Here is a 24868-nt window from a genome sequence, read left to right on the forward strand (position 1 = left end):
AGAGAGAGAGGGCGAAAGAGAGAGAGAGAGGGCGAAAGAGAGAGAGAGAGGGCGAAAGAGAGAGAGAGGGCGAGAGAGAGAGAGAGGGCGAAAGAGAGAGAGAGAGGGCGAAAGAGAGAGAGAGAGGGCGAAAGAGAGAGAGAGAGAGGGCGAAAGAGAGAGAGAGAGAGGGCGAAAGAGAGAGAGAGAGAGGGCGAAAGAGAGAGAGAGGGGGCGAAAGAGAGAGAGAGGGGGCGAAAGAGAGAGAGAGGGGGCGAAAGAGAGAGAGAGGGGGCGAAAGAGAGAGAGAGGGGGCGAAAGAGAGAGAGAGGGGGCGAAAGAGAGAGAGAGGGGGCGAAAGAGAGAGAGAGGGGGCGAAAGAGAGAGAGAGGGGGCGAAAGAGAGAGAGAGGGGGCGAAAGAGAGAGAGAGGGGGCGAAAGAGAGAGAGAGAGAGAGGGCGAAAGAGAGAGAGAGGGGGCGAAAGAGAGAGAGAGAGGGCGAAAGAGAGAGAGAGGGCGAAAGAGAGAGAGAGAGGGCGAGAGAGAGAGAGAGGGCGAAAGAGAGAGAGAGAGGGCGAAAGAGAGAGAGAGGGCGAAAGAGAGAGAGAGAGGGCGAAAGAGAGAGAGAGAGGGCGAAAGAGAGAGAGAGAGGGCGAAAGAGAGAGAGAGAGAGAGGGCGAAAGAGAGAGAGAGAGAGAGAGGGCGAAAGAGAGAGAGAGAGGGCGAAAGAGAGAGAGAGAGGGCGAAAGAGAGAGAGAGAGGGCGAAAGAGAGAGAGATAGGGCGAAAGAGAGAGAGAGAGAGGGCGAAAGAGAGAGAGAGAGGGCGAAAGAGAGAGAGAGAGGGCGAAAGAGAGAGAGAGGGGGCGAAAGAGAGAGAGAGGGGGCGAAAGAGAGAGAGAGGGGGCGAAAGAGAGAGAGAGGGGGCGAAAGAGAGAGAGAGGGGGCGAAAGAGAGAGAGAGGGGGCGAAAGAGAGAGAGAGGGGGCGAAAGAGAGAGAGAGGGGGCGAAAGAGAGAGAGAGGGGGCGAAAGAGAGAGAGAGGGGGCGAAAGAGAGAGAGAGGGGGCGAAAGAGAGAGAGAGGGGGCGAAAGAGAGAGAGGGGGGCGAAAGAGAGAGAGAGGGGGCGAAAGAGAGAGAGAGAGGGGGCGAAAGAGAGAGAGAGAGGGCGAAAGAGAGAGAGAGGGGGCGAAAGAGAGAGAGAGAGGGGGCGAGAGAGAGAGAGGGGGCGAAAGAGAGAGAGAGGGGGCGAAAGAGAGAGAGAGGGGGCGAAAGAGAGAGAGAGGGGGCGAAAGAGAGAGAGAGGGGGCGAAAGAGAGAGAGAGAGGGGGCGAAAGAGAGAGAGAGGGGGCGAAAGAGAGAGAGAGGGGGCGAAAGAGAGAGAGAGGGGGCGAAAGAGAGAGAGAGGGGGCGAAAGAGAGAGAGGGGGGCGAAAGAGAGAGAGAGGGGGGCGAAAGAGAGAGAGAGGGGGGCGAAAGAGAGAGAGAGGGGGGCGAAAGAGAGAGAGAGGGGGGCGAAAGAGAGAGAGAGGGGGGCGAAAGAGAGAGAGGGGGGCGAAAGAGAGAGAGGGGGGCGAAAGAGAGAGGGGGGGCGAAAGAGAGAGGGGGGGCGAAAGAGAGAGGGGGGGCGAAAGAGAGAGGGAGGGGGGGCGAAAGAGAGAGGGAGGGGGGGCGAAAGAGAGAGGGAGGGGGGGCGAAAGAGAGAGGGAGGGGGGGCGAGAGAGAGGGGGCGAAAGAGAGAGAGAGAGAGGGCGAAAGAGAGAGAGAGGGCGAAAGAGAGAGAGAGGGGGCGAAAGAGAGAGAGAGAGAGGGCGAAAGAGAGAGAGAGAGAGAGAGAGGGCGAAAGAGAGAGAGAGAGAGAGGGCGAAAGAGAGAGAGGGACATTCAGTGAAATACCAACTTGTACTTGCATACTTTGTTTTCCAACTAATGTCACTGTACACATGCATGTGAATCACTGCACAATCAAAATAAAGAATGTAAAAAAAATAAAAAAAAATAATGACCCCATTTTCATTAATACAAGATTGCAAAATGAAAAATTTTTATAAAAAGGTGTGAGCAGATTTTCTGTGATCGAATGTACTTTAACCCCTTAAGGACACATGACGTGTGTGACACGTCATGATTCCCTTTTATTCCAGAAGTTTGGTCATTAAGGGGTTAAATGGCAAAAAAAAAAAAACACCATTAATAATTTAATATGAATAAAATCTAAAACAAATTATTTCAGGATGGCATTTTAACGGTGAATGTCATAACACTTACCGTACCTTTTACTGCAATAAAACACACATTTGTGTTTAATGATGTCTCACAAGTACAAAAGTAACCCTCTCATGTACAGGTTTTATGGGATTTTGGAAAGTTACATGGTCAAATATTGGGCCGGCCAATATTAGTTTTTACACATTGAAATTGGACAGATTGGTTATGTTTAAATACAAACCAGGTGGAGTGTAAGGTGGACCTTGAATTCAGGTATCACAGACAGCTTAAAGTACATATAAAAATAAAAATAAACACCACCTAGTGCAATATAGTCTGGTACAATTACATGTATAATAATCAACAGATGTTGTACTCACAAACACAGAGCCAGTTACTAGGCTCAATGTGCAGGCTGGTGGGAATATTAGGAGGGATCCAACTCCCTGGCTGAGCAGAATCAAGTTGTGTGCCAAAGATCTTCCACTTAACGCTCCAGGGCATTAAATTATGGTAAAAATCCAAAATTTATTAAACACATCAAAATAAAATAACCGGCAGTAAATACTGCTAAGTCTCTAGTGAGTTTAAATATTTGTACTTCCTTTTTCTCCTGACTGTATACACCAAAACTACTTCATGAAGCCAAAATAGTTTGGTAACTATAGTGTCCGATTAAATATATGGCAAGTGACACATCTGCATTCCTTCAATTGATTTTATTTAACATAGTAAAAGCAACATACAAACCTCTAAAGAATTTATCTTCTGTAGCAAAGCCTCCTTCTCCAATTTCAGCTCCTTATTCTCATCCAGTATTTTCTTATCAATTTTCATTCCATCACTGGTAGTCGTGTCTGTTTTACTCTTTAACCTGTGCCCAATATAAGATTATAAATAAGAGGACAAATAGGACGGTAAATAATGGCAATTTGCAATAATCATTCTGTCACTTTGTACTCCACAAATGGAATATCCCAGTGTAAATACAGTTTATTAACCCCTTAACACCGCAGCCAAATGTACAAGTTGTGAACGAAACAAAACGTAAACAAAACCTGGCATTTGCGCTATATGTCTGTCCAACCGTAATTCACCTCTTTCATATTAAATGCACCCCCCCTTATTATATATCATTTTATTCAGGGGAAACAGGGCTTTCATTTAATATCAAATATTTAGCTATGAAACATAATTTAATATGAAAAAAATGGGAGAAAATAAGATTTTTTTTGATTTTTTTCGTTCTACATGACATTTTAACTGTCAATGTCATAATACGGTTTGCTTTTACTGCAATAAAATACACATATTTGTATTCAGCAAAGTCTCACGTGTAAAACAGTACCCCCTATGTACAGGTTTTATGGTGTTTTGGGAAGTTACAGGGTCAAATATAGCGTGTTACATTTGAAATTGAAATTCGCCAGATTGGTTACGTTGCCTTTGAGACAGTATAGTAGCCCAGGAAATAAATTTACACCCATAATGGCATACCATTTGCAATAGTAGACGACCCAAGGTATTGCAAATAAGCGATGTCCAGTCTTTTTTAGTAGCCATTTGGTCACAAACACTGGCCAAAGTTAGCGTTTGTATTTGTTTGTGTGTGAAAAATGCAAAAAACGCCAATTTTGGCCAGTGTTTGTGACTAAGTGGCTACTAAAAAAGACTGGACATACCCCATTTGCAATACCTTTGGTTGTCTACTATTGCAAATGGTATGCCATCATAGGGGTAATTTTCATTCTTGGGCTACCATAGGGTCATAAAGGCAACGTAAGCAATCTGGCGAATTTTAATGTGAAAAAAATTAAACACAAGCCTTATACTTGACGCTGTAATTTTTGAAAACACCATAAAACCTGTACATGAGGGGTACTGTTGTACTCAGGAGACTTCGCTGAACACAAATATTTGTGTTTCAAAACAGTAAAAAGTATTGCAGCAATAATATCGTCCCTGTAAGTGCTGTTTGTGCGTGAAAAATGCAAAAAACGTCACTTTTACTGGCGATATCATGGTTGTAATACATTTTACTGTTTTGAAACACTAATATTTGTGTTCAGCGAAGTCTCCCGAGTAAAACAGTACCCCCCATGTACAGGTTTTATGGTGTCTTGGAAAGTTATAGGGTTAAATATAGTGCTAGCAAATTAAATTCCCTATACTTTCGGCATGGGTGGTCAGGCAGGTCCCGCTAATTGTAATTAATTAGGATACCTAATTATGTAAAATTATTACATAAATATATGTGTAGAATTAATATATGTATATATATACATATGTGTATATATACGTATATATATATATATATATTTTTTTTTAATATTTTTATTTATATATAGGTATATATATAGTGATATATACGTATATATTTATGTATATAGATATATATATTATTTCGTTATAAGTGTATTTTGATATAAATATATATATATTAATATCAGAATACAGTTAGAACGAAATAAAACACATCTATATATTTTTTAATATTTTATTTTTAATTATTTTTTTTATTTTATTTTTTTACGTATTTACATATAAATTTTTTATATTATTTATAAATATATATATAACAATAATTATATATATATTTAATCAGTATCAGTCTACGTGTAATTTGATATTAATATATATATATAATTATATATATATTAATATTAAAATACACCTAGACGGTGTATGTGTATGTGTGTATATATACTTAGATCATATATATATATATATATATATAATATATATATATATGATCTAAGTATATAATTTATTTATTTTTACACTGTTTTAAACATTTTTTATTTTATTTTCAGCCAGCAGGGGGACCAACTGTCATTACAGTTGGTCCCCCTGCTGGCAATGCAGCAGGCAGCTATACCGGCCATGTGATTGTGAGGTCCTCGCAAGGACCTCACTCTCACATGGCCGGGAGGGCTCCTGGAGGGCGGACGTGCCGCGGGGGGCTCCCTGGGAGTCCCCCGAACCGCGATCGCCGGCGTGGGACCGCCAGCGACCGGGTAAGTTACTAAAAACCGGAGGGCGTACTATTACGTCCGGCGGCGTTTAGAGACGCTTTTAAAAGGACGTAATAGTACGCCCTCCGGTCTTAAGGGGTTAAACAACTATTTGTATGAGAAATCCGCATTTTTATAAATCATTTAAGAATTACCTCTTAGGCTGTCAGCAAGCCAGGGAGGTATTATTTTTCTTCCGTTAGCTCCACTGAGCGAATACAAGTGCCAGTGAGCCTGTGCCTTCTGTCCAGCTTCAACATGCAGCAAGCATCCCCTCCCAGTTTAGAATCAGTAAATTTTGCAAGTTTTGAGATCGTTTTTTCTTTTTGCAAATCATACAAAGACACCCTGATAATGACAGACCCGCTGTAAGAGAATAAATCTGTATTTCCAATGCTATAATGCCCATGTCCATAGTTATATAGAGGGCTCCCTGTTTGTCATAATGAAATAAAATGTGTTTACTCCAATGCCAAGACTCCTACAGCGCTGCACACATCTCCACCTCCCGCAACATTATCAAGGAGTCACAGCTTTCTCTGGCAATGTTCCATTCCTAACCTAATGCACATGAACTGTGAGTGCCACACGCGCAACCAATGCTTGTCACATTGTAAGACAGTTTTATTCAGTCAATGTAGCTAAAGTGCCTTTCATAGCTGTTAATATGACCCTTTCAAGGTAAACACTGATCATTCTACAAAATGTTAATGTTATTCTCGAAGAGTTAAACATATAGGACCACTGCGTCCTTCATTGAGATGAAGAGGTGTAGGTGACTTTAGTGGTACTGAAGGGAAGATTAAACTGAAATGAAAGAGAAAAAAAAAAACATGACAGTCACTATACATACCTTACAGTCGACAAATTGTTGCCATTCAGATTTTCTTTACGCAATTCAGGTATTCTGTGGTCATTAGAGCAGGGATTAAACATTGGAAAAGATTTTGGTTCTCGCATAGGAAGTCTTTCTAACTTTTTGAACTTCCATGGAGCTTGCTGCTTTGCATTGCTCTGTTGATCATCTGCAATGTCTTCAACTTTATTTGGACTACTGACTATTTTGCATTTTTCAGCAAATCCCTTTTTGGCCATCTCCTCCCCAATATCAAGGTTTTCATGAATGACCTGGACAATAACAGTGCCGTCTTTGTATGTAGCTTTTTGCTGCACAGAGATTTGCTTATCAGCTATGAGAGTGGCGAGTAACTTCAGGCCCTGTTAACAAATTGGCAAAAAAATAAATTACAAAATTACAAAAGCACTTAACATACAAACATAAAATGTATACTGTCCAAACGTATACAAGAACAAAATTAAAAACAAACAGGAGATGTGTTAGTTTAGGCTTGTTCACCTTTTCTAACAATTCTAAATAATGAATTCGGCAGCTATACCTTCTTCTGCTAAATGGACATCCAGAGATCTTGCAGAGGTGGATTTGTATATCTGGTTTCTGACAGAGTATTGTACATTGTAAGATCTACTGAAGTCGACAATGCACTTCAAAAAGTTATTCAGCGACAAGTGTTAGGACAAGCTCTACCGCCCATCACAGAAAGCAAGATCTTCAGCATTTAAAAGGGATACTCTAAGCACCAATTAAAGTGTGAATAAATTATAAGTAGAGATGAAAACAGATACAATAACATACTGGCAAGGAGAAAAAAAAAACTAAACATAGCTAATTAAATTGTTAGGTGCAAAACCTCAAAGCATTCCCTCAAATGCCTTCAAAAATGATTTATAATTAACAAAAGAATGCACACTAATACACTAACAAGTATAATATACTTATAAATCCTTCATTAGATTTATGAATAAACAAATATACAAAAACGAAATAAAAATAAAGCGACCAAAAAGAGGCACTTGAGAAAGGCAGCAGGAGTGTTGCCTTAACGTTGGGGGATTGGTTACTTGGGTACTTATACTTTTAGTTTTGCCTCGTTTTGGTAGCTTTATTATATTATTAGGTTTTTGTATATTTGTTTTTGGTATATCTAATAAATGATTTATACCATTGTACTAAATACTTGTTAGTGTTTTACTGTGCATCCTTATTTTGTTGAATATAGAAAACAGCAAGATCAAAAGAGGCCATGATAAAATAAAAAAAGAGAATTATAGACATACAACACATGCATGGCTATTATTATGAACTACTATCCCAAAGCTGCTCTATGAATCTAGTGCCTCTCATGGTGGAGTACTGGATGCACACCCAGCCTCAGTATGTTTTGCAGGCTAACTACAGACATTGGTTCAATCACTGACTTTGTTTTAGTCCAAAAACACTAGTGACTGAGTCACTTGGGGCATGAGGATTGCAAAATGTAAGCAATATGGTTTCTCAGAAAAAGCCCGGTTTTCAATAGCAAGTCTGCAGGGGCAGCATCTATGTCCCAGAACACTTCATTAAGAGGACTTAGTGCTTAATGTAACTTTAATTAAAGTGTATCCTCTTTAAAACCTGTGTTGAGAAATACATTCCAACAGAATGTTCACCTCTTTGGCACATAAAATATATTTAATATCATTACAACAACCACAAAACAAAAAACACTTTTACTTATTTATATTAAGATACAAAAACCCTGGAACTTACTGTAAATTAATTGGAATAAAACTTTAGTAGAGGATAATAGGGATGCACCGAAATGAAAATGTTGGTCCGAAATCGAAAATTCAGGATGCCCTTGGCCTAAAAGGACTATTTTCCCCAAATGATTTTAAAATACTTTTTTCTATAAATTTATTAATATTAGACTTAATGAATCTAATATGGAAAAACAAGCCAATAAAATTAATAACCACACTTTTATTGAAAGTAACACACCAAAATTGGACAGAAAATAACTTTAAAAAAAATATAAATAAAAATCTGTTAAGTCTGTTTGTTATATAGGACTGATGAATAATATATTGTTGATATTAATTTTATATCAATATACATTCTTCATTCAGTTCAATTCAACAGAATCAGATTTAACAGATTTTTTTTTCTCTCTGTATTGCAGTCAATCAGTATCTCTGTATTGCAGTCAGTTTATAATGTAGATATGTGGGTGTAGAATAGTCTCCTGTCTGTAATGAACCTTTCCAGTCTCACTCACACCCAGTTCATGTGTTACAAAGCATGTCTTCATGTTACACATTGGTACAGTGTTATTGGTTAAAGAAATTTGCAGAGTCAAACAGTTCTCACACTCTGCCCATACTCTCTGTAGAGTTTAACAATCCTGCCCTCATCCAAAATGGCCGCTCAGTAACAACTACTTCCTGTTACATCATATCAGTGTTCTTTAATAATGTAGGAGGTGGGTATACTAATATCCATATTAACTGTGTTTATATAGCAATACTTATTGCGATCGCTGTAGGCCCACATCCGCCCACGATGATGACGTCAGCATGTGTGTGAAGTCACGAGGGAGACACGCGCATACGTTCTGGGGTCAAAGGCCAATTTCGGTCAATTAGAAGTGTTTAAGGCTTATTTAAACGCATACTTTCTTTCCCTCTTTGCCCAGTCATGGTTTCCATAGTGGTTGTCCAAGAGTCTGTTTCTGAGCGTTTATTTCTGGTATTTGATTTTGGCTTCCTTTGACTTCCCTGTATTCTGGTATCCCTGATTTTTGGTCATCGTTGTTTCTCATTCTGTGTCCCCAAACTCGACAAGTATTCTGACTATGGTACGTTAAGTCCGGTCAATCTAAGGCCCAGTAAGACTTTACCTGTTAGTCCAAGGTGTGATACAGTTCTACGTGCTAGATCAACTTGTAATCCTGACAATTAGTACCTACCAAAACTGGTGCAAGAAAGGAAAACCGGTGAACTGGTATCAGGGTCATGGGCGTCCAAAGCACAGCGATGCACATGGGGAACAAAGGCTAGTCTGTCTGGTCTGATCACACAGAAAAGTTACTGTAGCTCAAATTGCTGAAAAACTTGTAGGCCATGATAGAAAGGTGTCAGTAGATCGGTCAGAGTGCCCACGATGATCCCTGTCCATGGCCAAAAGCACCTTCAATGAGAAAGTGAGCATCAAAACAGGATCATGGGGCAATGGAAGATTGTCTAGACTGATGAATCAAGTTTTCTTTAAGATCAGGTGGATGTTGGGGTACGTGTGCACCATTTACCTGGGAAAAAGTTGGCCGCAGGCTGCACTATGGGAAGAATGCAAGCCGTTGGAGGCAGTGTTATGCTCTGGGCAATGTCTTGCTGGGTCCTGGCATTCATGTGCATGTTATTTTGTCATGTACCACCTATCTAGGGCTTGTTGCAGACCACGTACAAGCTTTCATGGCAATATTGTTCCCTGATGGCAGAGACCTCTTTCAGCAGGATTATGCCCCCTGCCACACTGCAAAAATTCTTTATGAATGGTTTGAAGAACATGACAGAGTTCAAGGTGTTACCTTGGTGTCCAAATTCCCCAGATCTCAATCCCTTTAAGCATTTGTGAGATCTGCTGGAACAACAAATCCGATCCATGGAGGCCCTACCTTGCAACTTGCAGGACTTAAAGCATCTGCTTCTTATGTTTTGTTGCCAGATACCACAGGATACAGAAGTCTTGTGGAGTCCATGCCTCAACCCATTAGAGCTGTTCTGGCAGACGTGGGGGACGTGCATGATATAAGTCAGGTGGTTTTATTGTTGTGGCAGATCAGAGCATATTGACAAGTGTGTGCAAATGGCATTACAACACAGAAAATGCAAACATAAGTGTCATACAAAGTAATATAAACTGCAAATTGTTAGCAACCATAATATCACATAAAAACCTGCAAACATTCAGCATATTACCTGTTCAATATCAGTGCGTGTTTTGAGCTGTAGTCCCCAGAGTCTGTATTTCTGGGCAACAGGTGAAAACTGCAAGTCTTCTGGAAGTTCAACTATGCTTGATCTGTTTAAAATTTCGGAATTTCCATAGTCAACATATGTGACAGAACACTAAAAGGTAAACATAGTAAATATGATTTTACAAGGATTTGGTTTTTTTTTTTTCTTTTTAACATAAATGTTTTGTTTTTTTTCATTCAAACCACAGAAGCATAGTCAGAAGACCATACAATTGAAAGAGATGGGAGCTTTATAGACAGTCAAGAAACAAAAGAATATGAATTCATCAGGTAAATATATATATATATATATATATATATATATTTTATTGTTATTTTTTTTTTATTTATTTTTTTTTTATTCTTTATTTTAAGTGTGCTTAGAATAACAAGCACGCTTATGTTGCCACGATAGCAAATACAAGCCGATGGAATAAACAAGATAATCAATAACATGGCAAACTTTAACAGCACATTTTTTTTTTTTTTTAACAAGAGAAGTCAGGTTAGGTAGAACTGTCTATGACATTACTTTCGTCTAAGCTGGCAGCTACGAGAGGCAAAATAGACATTTCGAGTAGTATCAGGAGCGTTTAAAGATTAAGCATAGTGTGAGCCTACGAGTATGGTGATGCCCCTAGGGCCGAGTAGTTGTATAAGCGTCGCTATGGTAGGTATGTCAGTTGCCCTGTGCCATGTGTGTAACAGGGGAGTTCGTCAAGGGAGTTAAGTGGCACAAAAGTAAGAAGCGTGATGTAGGTTGGCTGCAGGCATAAACAGTGTGGGTGTGTCAGCTAGACGACCTGTTGTGTGTGACATGTGGTTAAATACAACTGGTGAACTGCCACTGGGCATTCAGGTGAGGCAGGGACAGTACAGATAATGATTGTGATAATGCAGTGCTGTCTTGTAGCTCAGAGCCAGTCAACAGTGGGATAATGGAGATATGCAAAATGAAAGACAACAGTCCCAGACCCCGCGCACCCTGGTGAACCGGGAGTTAATGCAACATTAATACACCAACCCTGATGCCTATGCCATAGTTACAACAGCTTGAGACATAATGGTGTGATCCATTATGCTTTTGAGTTCACTGCAGGATGAAATTAAATAAATACCAATAGCAAATATTGAGTGATGCAATAATAAAACAAATAATCAGTGAACTAATTACAGACTGGCAATGCATATACTGTAAAACTGCAGAAATAGGGAAAAGCAAATCAATAGGGAAAAAAAGATCAATAAATGAAAAAATGAATGTAATGAATGCAAACTGAGCTCAGCTGCAGTTAACAGAGTCCTCTCTGCTGCAAACCTTCACCTGGTGCCACTAATGTGCTGGAACAGATAGTCCATTCTTTGGCCCGGTATGGTGATTGTTATTTTTTTTATTGCCTTTAAAAAAGGTGACTGTAGAAGAAGCAGCCAGATACACTCAATTCCAAACAGAACTAGCAGTTACAACGTTATGTGCATATTTCAAAACACCAGCTAAGGACAACTTCTCAGTATAAGAAGAACAAAGTGTGGGGGGGGGGGGGGGGGGCAGAGCAAAGCCATCGATGGAAGTGGACATGTGAGTCCTGAGCTCCCTCTCCCCTGAGCAATGAATCCGCATCCATCAGCGTTTATTATACACTTGAAAAAACAAATAACGGGGCTCAAAGATTACCTCGAGGCCCTCACCCAATGCACAAGCCCTCTTCCCGGTCAAAGAGAAACCGATGACCACTGCAAGAGATCAACTGCATACCTTTTAAGGACAACCTTTACACTTCTTCTAAGACCTGGCGCTTTCCACACTGCATCAAAGGAGGGAACTCAAGCCTCTCGCTAACGAACGGTCTCTCCAAGGATGGAAATATATGTGGGGTCGGGGGCGTGGCCTGACTGCCGATGGAGTGAGACGCATCTCTGCACAGCTCCTAGGCCCCAACCTGTTAAACCCAGCACAATAGCGCTACAAAACGGCAAAAATGGGGAAAACGAGGAAATCCCACAATGCTGACACCTCCGGGATGACACCGGCGAAACATAATCCTGGCCCGATGGACAGATTTTTACTGACCTCTCAGGGCCCGCGGGGCCTAGACGGCACTGCCACGCCGGCACCGTCCTCCAGCATAGCACTCTCGGGCAGGACCTCGCCGACGGCACCCACGCTGTCTCAGATCTCAGCCGAGCTTGCTAATATCACCGCCAACATGCTTACCCGTAAGGACAAAGCCGACATGGTCGCGGAACTGAAAGCAGTCATCCGGGAATAGATCACGGCAGTCCGAAGGGACCTTACGGCCCTGGAGCAGCGTGTGGACAATTTGGAGGTAGATCGCCTGCAAAGCACCCAAACGATGCAAGCGGCACGGCTGGCGACCGGGAGGCAAGGAAACATCCTCCTGGACATCCGCCGCTAAGTTGAGGATCTGGATAATAGGGGACGCCGCAAGAACATCAGGATTAGAGGCCTCCCGGAAACTGAGGGAGAGAATCCGCACGAGGTACTAACAGGCCTATTCACCTACCTTATGGGAGAATCGGCCCCTAATGACTTTGGCATAGAAAGGGCACACAGGGCCCTGCGGGCCCCCAGAAGAGATGGCCTCCCGCGAGACATAATTTGCTCCCTTGACTCCTTCCCACTAAAGGAGGCAATAATGCAGGCCGCAAGGGCGCAACAACGGATAACCTACATGGACTCCCAGGTCTCCCTCTACCAAGACCTATCCACGATAACTTTGGATGCCCGTAGAGCGCTCCGACCATTAACCAGGCTATTACAGGAACGGAGGATAGCCTACAAGTGGGGGTTCCCCTTTAGCCTCCAGGCGAGAGCTGGCAATGTGTGGCACATCATCCGCTGGCCGAACGATGTTCCTCGCTTTCTTCAGGCGGCGGGCCTGCCAGCAATGCAGATCCCGAATTGGATCCTGGAGGGACCTCCAGCCAGGGCCACGGGCCCGTTGGAAGTGGCGCATAACCTCAGAGCGGGCCCTACCCCGACACAGCGCAGAGGAGGCCCAGAGACTCCGGAAGAATAAACGGGTACAGACCTCGGCAGATGGCCTGGACTTCCATTCCGAATGTCCCAGCTGATTAACATCTTGCCCCGGATGCCTTCCCTGGGGTCCCCTTGCACCGGTCCCCACCGCAAGACGACTTACCAGGGGTATGTACTATCTTTATGCTCTGCACACTAGTATTAGCTTGGGATAAAGGGTGGGATCTACTTAGGTGGGGAGGGGGACCAGCCCGGGGAATTGAAAATTGGGGCAAAATACTCCCAGGTAACCTCCGATGCTGTTTCCCGTCATAGGGGATCCCAGCCAGGTTGGGGGGGTTGGGCCCTGTCTGGGGGTGTGACGGGACGCAGAAGCTGGTCTCCACTAATGGTAAACTGACACATTACGAATGGAGGTCCCCTGTATACGAACACTATCCATAGACACCCGATGGACCACAACCTGATTCATGGGGGGGCGGTGTGGGGGGTGTTGGGGGGGGCATGGGAGGCTGGGAGCTTGAGGGAGGGAGGAAACTGGGCTGTTTGTTGGGATTTGGATCTGATCCGGGGGGCTACTGTACAGCACAATGTTTTTTCCCTGTTTACACATGTTAAAGTTGATCGCTATGTTTGTGGGCCCCCATGTTTGATACACAGCCACATTGAAAACGCATTAGGGGTGTTTAACCTCGCACGGATGCCAGTCCGCACACACGTGCCAGCGGTAAACGTTGCACCTTACCGCACTACGCAACTGAGGCGATAACGCACCTCCCCAATCTAATATGCAAGCCAGAGAAATCCGCATAGGCACACTAATAGAAAGACCCCTTGACAAGACGCGTAGGACCCGAACTGTGACACCTTGCAACATCCCACGGGATCCTCACAAAGGGGGCACAGGGACTACGAATTGCACTGACACAATGAACAACACACAACCCCACGGATAGCACACGAAGGGGGAGATCTTGGTGGGATGGAGAGGGGGGGTACCTCCCCACACACACAGTACAGGGCACACGGAGGATTTTATGGCTACACGGGAGACCGGAGGGTCACGAACTTGCCTCGCACCCCCGATCAAACACTGCACTACGCTATGTACATAGATGCCTTCATCAGGTTGGGAGCTATGGGAGACGGTAGATTTAGAAGGACATATAGACCGAATCACTCCACTGGTTACGACGGACTCGACCTCACTGAGACTGACCCATTTGTAAATACCACCGGGGCTCCGGGTAGGGCTGACCGCCGACCTTTAGGATCCACGACAAACCGGTGCAGGGTCGCTGTCACACTAACGAGTACCCCACCCACGGGACTGACTGGACACCGGACCGTCCCCCCCCCCCTAGAACCCACTTCCACGACAAATCTCATCCCAGTAACTTCCCGGTGCGGCGGCGGGTGGGTCGTCCCCCGCCCCTTGCTTCACCCGTGGCATGACTACCGCACGGGGGTTTATCCCGGCTCAGTTGAAATATTGGTCCAATAATGTCCAGGGACTTAACACGCCGGAAAAACGGGCACATCTGCACCCCGACTATGGAACGCCAGAGCATCTGTAGCTTTCATCCAGGAAACCCACCTCAAAGGTGGGAACGCACCAAAACTAGAAAATCAGCGCTTCCCATTGGGATACTACGCGAATCACGCCGAAGCAAAAAGGGCTGGAGTCGCGATTCTGTTCTCGCACACTGTCCCATTCCAATGTACACAATCTCAGGCAGACCCGAATGGGAGATATCTCTTCCTGAAAGGCACTATTGCTGATCATGTATACACCTTCGCTTGCCTTTATGGCCCAAACAGGAAACAGCACTCTTTCCTTAGCCGAACGCTGTCCAAGCAGGAGAGGTTCAGGGAAGGCCTACTGATCATGGCGGGTGATCTGAACATGCCACTGGACCCGTTGCGAGACACATCCAGGGGCCAAAGCTCGATCCCCTCACACTGCCTGAGAGCAGCACAACGTTCCCTACGTAGGCTGGGATTAGTGGACTGCTGGAGGGCGTTTCACCCAGAGGGCCGAGACTACACCCATTATTCCTCAGTACACTCGCATTATAGTCGCATAGATTATTTCTTTATAGCGCAAGAGTACCTCAACTTGTTGATCGGCGCTGACATAGGCATCATGGACCACTCGGACCATGCGCCGGTGCAGATTCGCACACGCTCACCCCTCTTTAAACCGCGAGAAAGGCAGTGGAAGCTGAATGAATCTTTGTTGGAAGATTTGGAGTTCACCACCGTGATGACCCAAACTTTGACTGATTATTTTGAGACGAACGAAAGCCCGGATATGCAGCCTCTGACACTATGGGAAGCCCATAAGTGTGTAATACGGAGACACCTCATAACTGCGAGCACTAGACGAAAGCAGCAGAGGATGGCGCAAATTGCCGATCTGACGAGTAGAATTGCCGATCTGGAACAGGCCCATCAAGACTCCCTGGACGATTGCACCTACCTCCGCCTCACGGAGGCCCGTAGAGAGCTCAGGGATATTTTATCCCAGGGCCTGATCCACACAGCAAGGAAGTCATCGAGGTATTTCTACGAGCATTCGAACAAAAGTGGGAGACTACTAGCGAAGATGCTACAAGAAAAGCGGAGATCTCGGCACGTCCACAAGGTACACACTAAAACAGGGGACATTACACAGCTCCCTGAGGGCATCCTATCGACCTTCCGCGAATACTACGCGGCATTATATGCCCAAACGCAGACTAAAAAGGGGAATGGGGATGGACTCCAGCAGGCTCGGATTGCGGCATACTTAGAGGAACATGTCACACGCAAGCTGACCCCAGAACAAACGGACGTCCTGGAGCAGCCCATGTCAGTTGAGGAATTGGCGGGAGCACTGAAGACAACCAAACCGCACAAAGCCCCTGGACCCGATGGTCTTACAGTCGCCTACCTTCGAACGTTTAAAGACATCCTCTTGCCCAGACTCCTGACGGGACTTAATTCCATTCAAGGCGGGGGATGCTTCCCTAAAGACTCCCTGAGGGCAACGATCGCGATCCTACCGAAGGAAGGTAAAGACCCGACCAACTGTTCCAGCTACCGGCCGATCTCGTTGCTTAACGCGGACGTAAAACTATTCGCCAAGGCCATGGCTGCTAGGGTGGCAAAGACGCTTCCAGACTTGGTCCACACGGATCAAGTAGGGTTCACACCCGGGAGAGAAGCAAGGGACAATACCATCCGGGCCCTTAACATCATACACACCGTGGCAGCTGGCAAACGAGACGTGGTGCTCCTCTCTACCGACGCCGAAAAGGCGTTCGATAGAGTAGACTGCCACTATATGGCCACTACCCTGGATCACATGGGATTCGGGACGCGCCTGCGCACTTGGGTGGCGGCGCTATACACCGCATCCTCAGCTCGCATAAGGGTCAACGGAGTGTTGACAGACTCGTTTGACATCAGCAACGGCACGAGACAGGGATGCCCCCTGTCCCCTCTACTGTTCGCCCTTACACTCGAACCCTTTCTGGAAGCAGTCCGGCAGCACGGAGGGATCATGGGACATCGCATAGGAGGGAAGGAGCATAGAGTGGCGGCGTTCGCCGACGATATGCTCTTCTTCCTAGAACAGCCGAGAGTCTCGACGCCGAATCTCCTGGAAGCATTTCGTATTTACGGTGAAATATCCAATTTGAAGCTCAACTTGGACAAATCCGAGGCTATGCCAATCACCCAGGACCAGGCGCTCAGACATCACCTCCAAACGCAATTCCCCTTCAAAATATGCACCACCAAACTGCGCTACCTCGGCATCTGGTTGCCAAAGGACACAAAGGACATATACCAACTCAACTTCGCGCCCCTTTTAGCTGCCATACAGCAAGATATCAAAAGACCCTTTATATCTCGTGGTTTGGGAGGATAAATGCCGTAAAAATGAATGTCTTGCCTCGCATTCTGTATCTTTTCCAGACATTACCAACAGCTATCCCAAGGAGCTTTTTTCAATCGGTGTCGACCACCATCCGGCAGTTTGTCTGGAACCACAAGCCTTCGCGTGTGAAAAGGTCCACACTAGAACGTCCAAAGGCAGAGGGTGGTGCGGGACTGCCGTCAATCGTTATGTACTACCAGGCTACCCACCTCCATAGATTGGTCGACTGGCATGCCAGCCCGTGCACAAAGCAATGGGTTCACATTGAAATACAGCAGGCCCGAGGCAAGATCCCTGCACAATTATGGCTTGGCGACGCTTCACTTGGGGAGCTGCGCACAGGTAACCCAATGATAGATGCTACGCTGCGGGTGTGGTGCAATGTGCGCTATAACAGAAACCTCACGACATCCCCCAATCCGCTCACGCCCATCACCAATAACCCGAAACTGGCAGGGGGGCTCCACCCGGCCGACCTGCAGAACCTAGGTGCACGGGACTGGGTATATATTGACCAATGGTGTGTTGGACCGACTCTGAAAACGATAGCGGAACTGCTAAATAACCGTAGACCTAGCAGACTGGATGAATTCCGATACCATCAGGTTAAACACTATGTTACTTCAGTGGCGGGCAAAAACCACCTACATCGCCCACTGTTCCACCTGGAGAATCTTTGTGCGGCAAGACACCACCTTTCACATGGGGTCTCGACGCTATACACATTGCTCCAAAATAACGGAGGCAAAACACCCCTAGGATTCACGGAAAAGTGGGAAAGAGATGCGGAGGTCGAACTTACGGAAGAAGACTGGGGAAAAATTTTCCAACTAACGCACAAAGGAACTATCTGCACCAAATACCAAGAATGTAACTACAAAATCTTGACACATTGGTACAGAACACCGGACGTTCTTCGACATGTACATGATTCGATCTCAGGTGTGTGTTGGAGATGTGGCGCAGAGGAAGGGACAGGGATACACATATGGTGGAAGTGCATGAACATCATACCATACTGGCGAATGGTGCAAAGGACAATCAAAGACATCACGGGAACGGAGGTCCCCTTTCAGCCGTTACCTATGTTGCTAAATCACACGACCACGCCGACGAAGATATACAAGAAAGGTCTTGTTATACACTTGCTGACGGCGGCGAAAACACTCATACCAACGTTGTGGAAGAGCCCGGCAGTGCCAACGTACCAACAATGGATAGCCAGAGTGGAATCTATATACGATATGGAAATGATGACGGCATCCCTGCAAGGCCGCTCAGACAATTGCGCCCGGACGTGGTTCCCATGGATGGATTATATTTCTAGGAGAGCAGCGGAGGCAGATACGGAGGGGGACGGGGACACCATTGCCGCTGCACGGGGGAACCCGACGGGCTGATTTGCACCCACTGACTCTACTACACCCGACTAACCTCTCATATGACAGAACTCCCCCACGCTCCTCCTTATTCCTTTTTCCCTACTCAGGACGGTATGACGTTAGACGGACCAAGACAAAGGACAGGGGCACGACAGGTGAAAAATGGAACGGACACTGTATAGACATCACAAGGCGACTTCAACGACAAGTGAAGATAGACGGGATACATAGGACACCCTTAGATAACACGACCACGCACTGGCGCAAGCGGGGACCCCCGACGATGGGACTGCCCTGGTTCGACCACAACTAACAGAGACTGGCAAGGGCTACTAGCATCCACACCATGATAGGAAAATTGACTATGGCAGAACAATGAGTCATAGACAAAAGTCAGACACACTCTCGCATTCGCTGTGTGATACTGCTACACACTACCAAACACGTCCCACACCACCATGACTCAGATACATGTTAGCAGGCATACGCAGACCCGCACCGCTTAGGCCACCCCGACAGAACTCTCACGGAGCAGGACGGGAGCTGGCAACCGCCTGACTTAGACCTGAATGAGATTAGGTAGAAGAGAACACGCACATAGACCACAATGGCACCTCCCCAAACCCTAGATCCAAACTTCTCTCATAAATTCACATAGTCAACCACACTCACACTGCCACCACCTTTAGCGTTCAAAGACACGGAAGGGGATAGAAGGAGGATTAGTAATAAATACGCTAGCCACAACTAGGACAGTACAGCAGGGGAATAGTCGTGAACAGACACAACTTGAAATATACCCGACAGGGAAAGCAGACATTAAAGTTATCCGATACACCCCATGAAACTGGAGAACTGTAGAAAATTCGCCCAAGTGGGATGGGAGACATTATGTCACCTACACGGATATGATACTCCCCACTGTCTCCACCCGCAAACTACACTCGCGAGTATGAGGATGCACAGAATTAGGCACAACCCGCCTGCTTACCGAAGTACCTGTTACTGTCTCCGTCTAGAGTTTTAACAAACACCCACACATAGCGTGTAGAAATGTTTAATCGGGCTATTGGGTAATGAGACTCTTACAATACGAAACGTTGCCTTACTTAACTAAACAGTAACAGTTGGGATACTGTATATCCGCCCAGGTACCAGGCTGCCCGGCCCTGGGGCTAGGGGGTCCCTACGTGAGCCTATTTATGACACAAATTTTTTATTAATATCATACGTATGTATCTCACTGTGGTAACTGTTAACCTTATCTGAACCTATGTCCCTGTATGCGATTGTTATTATCTACTGTCGTGAATATGTACGCCTGTTTAGAGACTTGAGTGAAGTATTATTGTATTATCCACTATATTAACGTTGTTCATTTCACCAACATATTTGAGTATTGAAAAACAACAAATAAAGAATGTCAAAAAAAGGAAATATATGTGGGGTCATCCCTTTAAGGTCAACCAGACATACAAAATGACGGACTTTGCAAACCACATCGGCATAACACCAATCAACAACCACAAGGAACATCGGGCCAACAAAGGGACAATGGGCCCAGACCAGGAGGACATCCACTCCCGCCCTGTCAACACCAAAGAAAGAGGCCCCTGTCAAATCGGCAAGGAGCGCACCAAGGACTCACTTGATCCTACCCGTATGGCTATGAACACTCCTTACCAGAACAGCAGTTCTCATTCTGACCAAGTTTTATAACACCCCCCTCACAAAGTTCAAAGATATTGTTTATGCTTATACTCCATTTATGTTAACCCATGTTTATTCTATAATGGTATTACACTCAGGCCCAGGCTCATATCTAGCAGATACCTCGTCACCAGGTTCATGAGTATATACTACGCTCACCGCCTCTCCTGAGGCACCAAGCCTGGGCACCCACATATTTTAGAGTCATGCTTTATGCCGCAAACTCACCCGCACAATGTCACCAAGTGCGGACCCAAACCCATCTCATGCAGACAAATTGTTTGCCTACACAAGATTTTCTACGGCATACTGCCCCTAATGAGGCGACATACCCCAAGCTAAGAACCCCCAGGGTTAATGGTCAAACTTTATGTTTTACGCTACACCACGCTAACTTAACAATTGCAACAAAAGTGGTCTCGGACCCGTCCCAAGCAGACGCATTTTATATATGTTGATTCATTAATGTGTTCATACAATCATAATAAGCACACCACCTTTACTGAGGCAATGTACCTGGAACGGGGAACCTCCATTCTTTATAACCTTACTTTATGGTTTTATGCTAAACAATGTTGTTGTCCACCCGGGCAGACCTAGAACCGACCCACGAACTGATGTTACTAGGCTAATATGATTGTACGGGGCACACCATCCAACAAGACAATATACCCAGAGTCAGGGACGTCCACAGTATAGGCCCATATTTTCTTATATGGTATTTTATTTTATGCTACTACTGTAAGCTTTCCGTTTAATGAGGTATATAAAGGTGCCTAATAATGGGAGCCGGGGTCCGCTCTTAGCAGACAACTGGTCACTACGTCCACAAGGGAAAACAAGGGAATCCATCTCTACTGAGGCAACACACCCGGTGCTGGGTATAACCGTAGTTGACATGGGCGACATTGGACACTCCCCGGGCACCACCTACTACCACCCGCAACATGTGGATAACCACGGGAGGATAGTAACCCCTTAAATAGAAACCCCTCTGGGAGGCCAATGATCCCCTAGATCAGGGTTTCTCAACAGTCCTCAAGGACCCCCTACCAGTCCAGGATTTAGGGATTACCTGGGTGTGTCTAAGGTGTTTTTTTTTTTCCCTTTTTCTAAACACTTTAGGCACACCCAGGTAATCCCTAAATCCTGGACTGGTAGGGGGTCCTTGAGGACTGGGTTGAGAACCCCTGCCCTAGATGGACGGGGGCCATGGCACCACTAACAACCGTGGACCAGCCATACACACCTCCCGGGAATTAAACCCTCCGTTCGCCACACAAAATACCATTGGGCAATGGGTTACCTGGCCCCTCCTATCACATACCACCTACACCCGGTGCAAGCCCCGGCAGCAAGAGGATACAGGAAATAGTAAGACGCTACCCTTGACCCTTACAAAGACTCCTATAAAGAACGAGTCTCAGGGCCACATCGGTGTCCCCCACAAGGGACTCTGGTCCCCAACGCCTAACAGGGGATAGCGCATCCACTAAACAACAGACTACGGGATGCCCCGCAAGACGGACGGGCGAACCAACCACTTGACAGTGGACACAGACCTAAACTAAGTTACTACGGACACCATCTAAATAACAAATATGTATGTACCACCCTATTCTTAGCAGTGGCAACAGACAGCAGCAGCCACCCCCCAGCCCTCTGGAGATCCCACGCACGCACATTGCATCCAAACGGGTACAAACCCTGCAAGCTCCCACTGTGACAGTACTGAACGGTAAAGATATAGACTGTTCATATTGTTGACAAAGATGTAAACACACACACACCAGCAAGGCAGACCAGACCTAAGCCTGACACCACTCTAGCTCTCCCGAAAGATTTGCTCTCTGACTTACAGGAACACACTCCACACCCATACCATCAGAATGGGTGTGGAAAACGAGATCCCCACACACAACTAGCACACACTACACTCGAGCAAACATACTGCCTTACATAATTACCCCTAGCAAATGTGAAAAACATCGCCTGAAAGGCACAACAGAGCAATACCGACCTCTGACGTGTCTTCAATACACAAGAAACTTATTAAACTGTTAAATGCAAGCTCAGAGGGAGGAATGAGACAGTGTGCCTTACTGTACATATTACATCCTCACTCCTTCCTACAAAATTTCTTCTGCAGAATATTGCTATTTCCCCCTCCCCCCATCCGGCCTGGGACCTTATTTCCCAGAAGACCGGACCTACTCTGCCTTCTCAAAACCTGACCACTCTGGTATAAGTCCAGGCTGTATTTTTCACATACCCCGACCTCCTTACTTTCTCCACACCCTCTACCCCAGCTCCGTCTCCCCCAACCTCACAGTCTTTTACCCCTACCCCTCTAAGCTAGTGAATTCCTCAGAGGCCAGACCAGTCCTCAAGACGCACACCCCAACACTTCCCTGAAGGGACATATCCCACCACTGAAGAAACACAGCCCAACATGCCATTGTCTCTGTCCTGCGTATTTATCAACTGCAAGGGTTTGAATAACCCCTCCAAATGCCACCAACTCATGAGATGTGCAAACAGAACCCACTTCACCCAAGCCAGACCATTCCCTCTCCTGAGCCGGCATTTTAATAAAGGTTATCTGGCCAGCTCCCCAACTGGAAAACAGAATGGAGTTGCGATTCTCCTTCATAAAGCATGCCTTTTGGCGGTGGACCAAACTATCATTTACCCCCTGGGTCGCTACATAATAGTCGCGGGCCAAATAGGCCCCCTAAAATACTCACTCAGCTCATTATATGCACCTAACAGCTCCTTCTGGAAGACCATGCAAGCTCACCTTTCGCTCTTCTCCTCACACCATTTGATAGTAGAGGGAGATTACAACGTCACCCTAACCCCCTCAATGGACAGATGCAGAGCTATATCTTCCACGAACCGCCAACCCCCTACGACTAAATCAGACAAACTCTTCCATCCCGCACACACCTGCTAGACGGCTGAAGAGTACAACAAGCAAAATCCAGGGACTATTCCTTCTTCTCCCACCCAAACCAATCACACGTAAATATGGACCATTTTTAATCTCCCCCTCCCTGGCACCCATGGTCTCATCCATGTCAATTGGCTCCATAACATGGTCTGACCATCAGTCTGCAAATTACATTACCCGATACGGCTAAAACCTGGTCCTGGCAACTCGACCCCACCACACAACCCGTACATCAGGGAAGCCACCTTACGAAAATCTCCAAATGCCAAAATACGATAAAAGCCCTCCAATGGACCAGGCAGCTATATTATTAAAAGTCCAACAAGGCAGACACCCTCCTAGCTCACAAACTTAAGCGCAGAACGCAAACAGATAAAATCGATTTCCCGGATGGCCAAACACACGACCTCACAGACTAAATAGCTAAAATCTTCCAGGAATATTTCACCACCCTCTATGATCATAGCCCGCAATCACGCCTCACACCGGAGGTGGCCGCATCGCAGATAGACACTTACCTTAACTAAATTAATTTGCCATCCCTCACACCCGTGGGGGCCAACAAACTGGCAACTCCTATCACACTGGAAGAGACCGCCAACACCTTCAAAACCCTTAAACCAAATAAATGCCTGGAACCAGACGGTTTTCCAGATTACATTATATAAATAAATGTAAAAAAAAAAAAAAAAGCTCAACACCTAACATATTACGGCAACTGAGGAATTCACTCAAAATACCCCTTCTCCTAAACATCCTACAGTCTTATCCCCTACTCCTCCATTCCCACTGCTTCCTCTTCGCCCCTTTATATACTTTCCTTCTTCCATTACCTACCTACTTGTCCCACACAACCACCCCAAAAGTACACAGAACCAGCTCTTACCTCCACTGAACGGACAAAATCCCAGTAATCACACCATGAGCTACGCAGGCAGGTGGGACAATATGACTGACCCCCTGGGCTTGCACAATAGGCCTCGTTAGGAGGACCTAGGGCACAACAAATCCCCCCCCCCCCCCATAAAATTGTCCTCCGACTTCGTATACTAAGGTAATAGGGTATACTACATTGCCATAAGAAATTTAAAACACTTATATACCTTGTGACACAGAACAAAATGAAAACTTTACCTGTACAAGGATGTCATTGACTACTATTGCTTAATATTGAACTATGTATAATTATCGTGAATACTCAATGTACATTGTATCCCATTATAACCTTCTGGATCCTTTCCTTTCTGTACCCCTTCGCCCCCTATGCAGAAAATTTTGAAAAAAACTTTCCACAAATAATGTATAAAAAATTCAACAACAAAAAAGACAAAGTGGCCTCTTTGTAGATCTGTATCAAAAGAAAGCCCAAATAAGATCAATAGTAAAATGGACTTTTTCTTGTTGGTCACTACAGAAGCATTCATAACAATTCTAGGCCCCTAAGAGAATTCCGGAGTTGAAGGTTTCCAATTCAACTATTCGGTCCTAAATATTTCATAGTTAATTTTTTTAAACCTCATGATTTAGTGAAAAATGCTTAGTATCGGTGTTGCTTTGGCAGTCTTCACATAACACAGAAGAACTCTATAACCATATCCAGACGGTAAGGAGAGATTGGTCACTTATGTCTCAGATAAAAAAGAAAACAAAATCCTGAGCTAAAGAGGCAACAAGCATTGACCAAGGATAAACTACAAATCACTGGAGTGATAAGAAACAATATACAGGAAATGCATATGTGCACAACCCCCATATGCAGGAGGTGGGATAAGAGGCAAAATGAGGTGGGGACAAAACACCTTAGCGCAGGTTCCAAAGAGATAAACTCAAACAGACTGACAAAAAAA

The 24868-nt window shown here is 45.3% G+C and overlaps 1 protein-coding gene across 1 annotated transcript in view; it reads right to left on the minus strand.

Moving 5' to 3' along the window:
• Positions 1–24868, minus strand: part of STK31 (serine/threonine kinase 31) — a 103835-nt gene that overhangs the window by 62107 nt on the left and 16860 nt on the right. Inside the window, exons 4-6 of the mRNA XM_063453129.1 lie at positions 10013–10162; positions 6051–6415; positions 2934–3057 (exon numbers count right to left, since the gene is read on the minus strand). Coding sequence (XP_063309199.1) covers positions 2934–3057; positions 6051–6415; positions 10013–10162 — 639 coding nt within the window. The remainder of the gene's footprint in view (positions 1–2933; positions 3058–6050; positions 6416–10012; positions 10163–24868) is intronic.

The sequence above is a fragment of the Pelobates fuscus genome, chromosome 4, assembly GCF_036172605.1.
Source record: "Pelobates fuscus isolate aPelFus1 chromosome 4, aPelFus1.pri, whole genome shotgun sequence".
NCBI classification, from domain to species: Eukaryota; Metazoa; Chordata; class Amphibia; order Anura; family Pelobatidae; genus Pelobates; species Pelobates fuscus.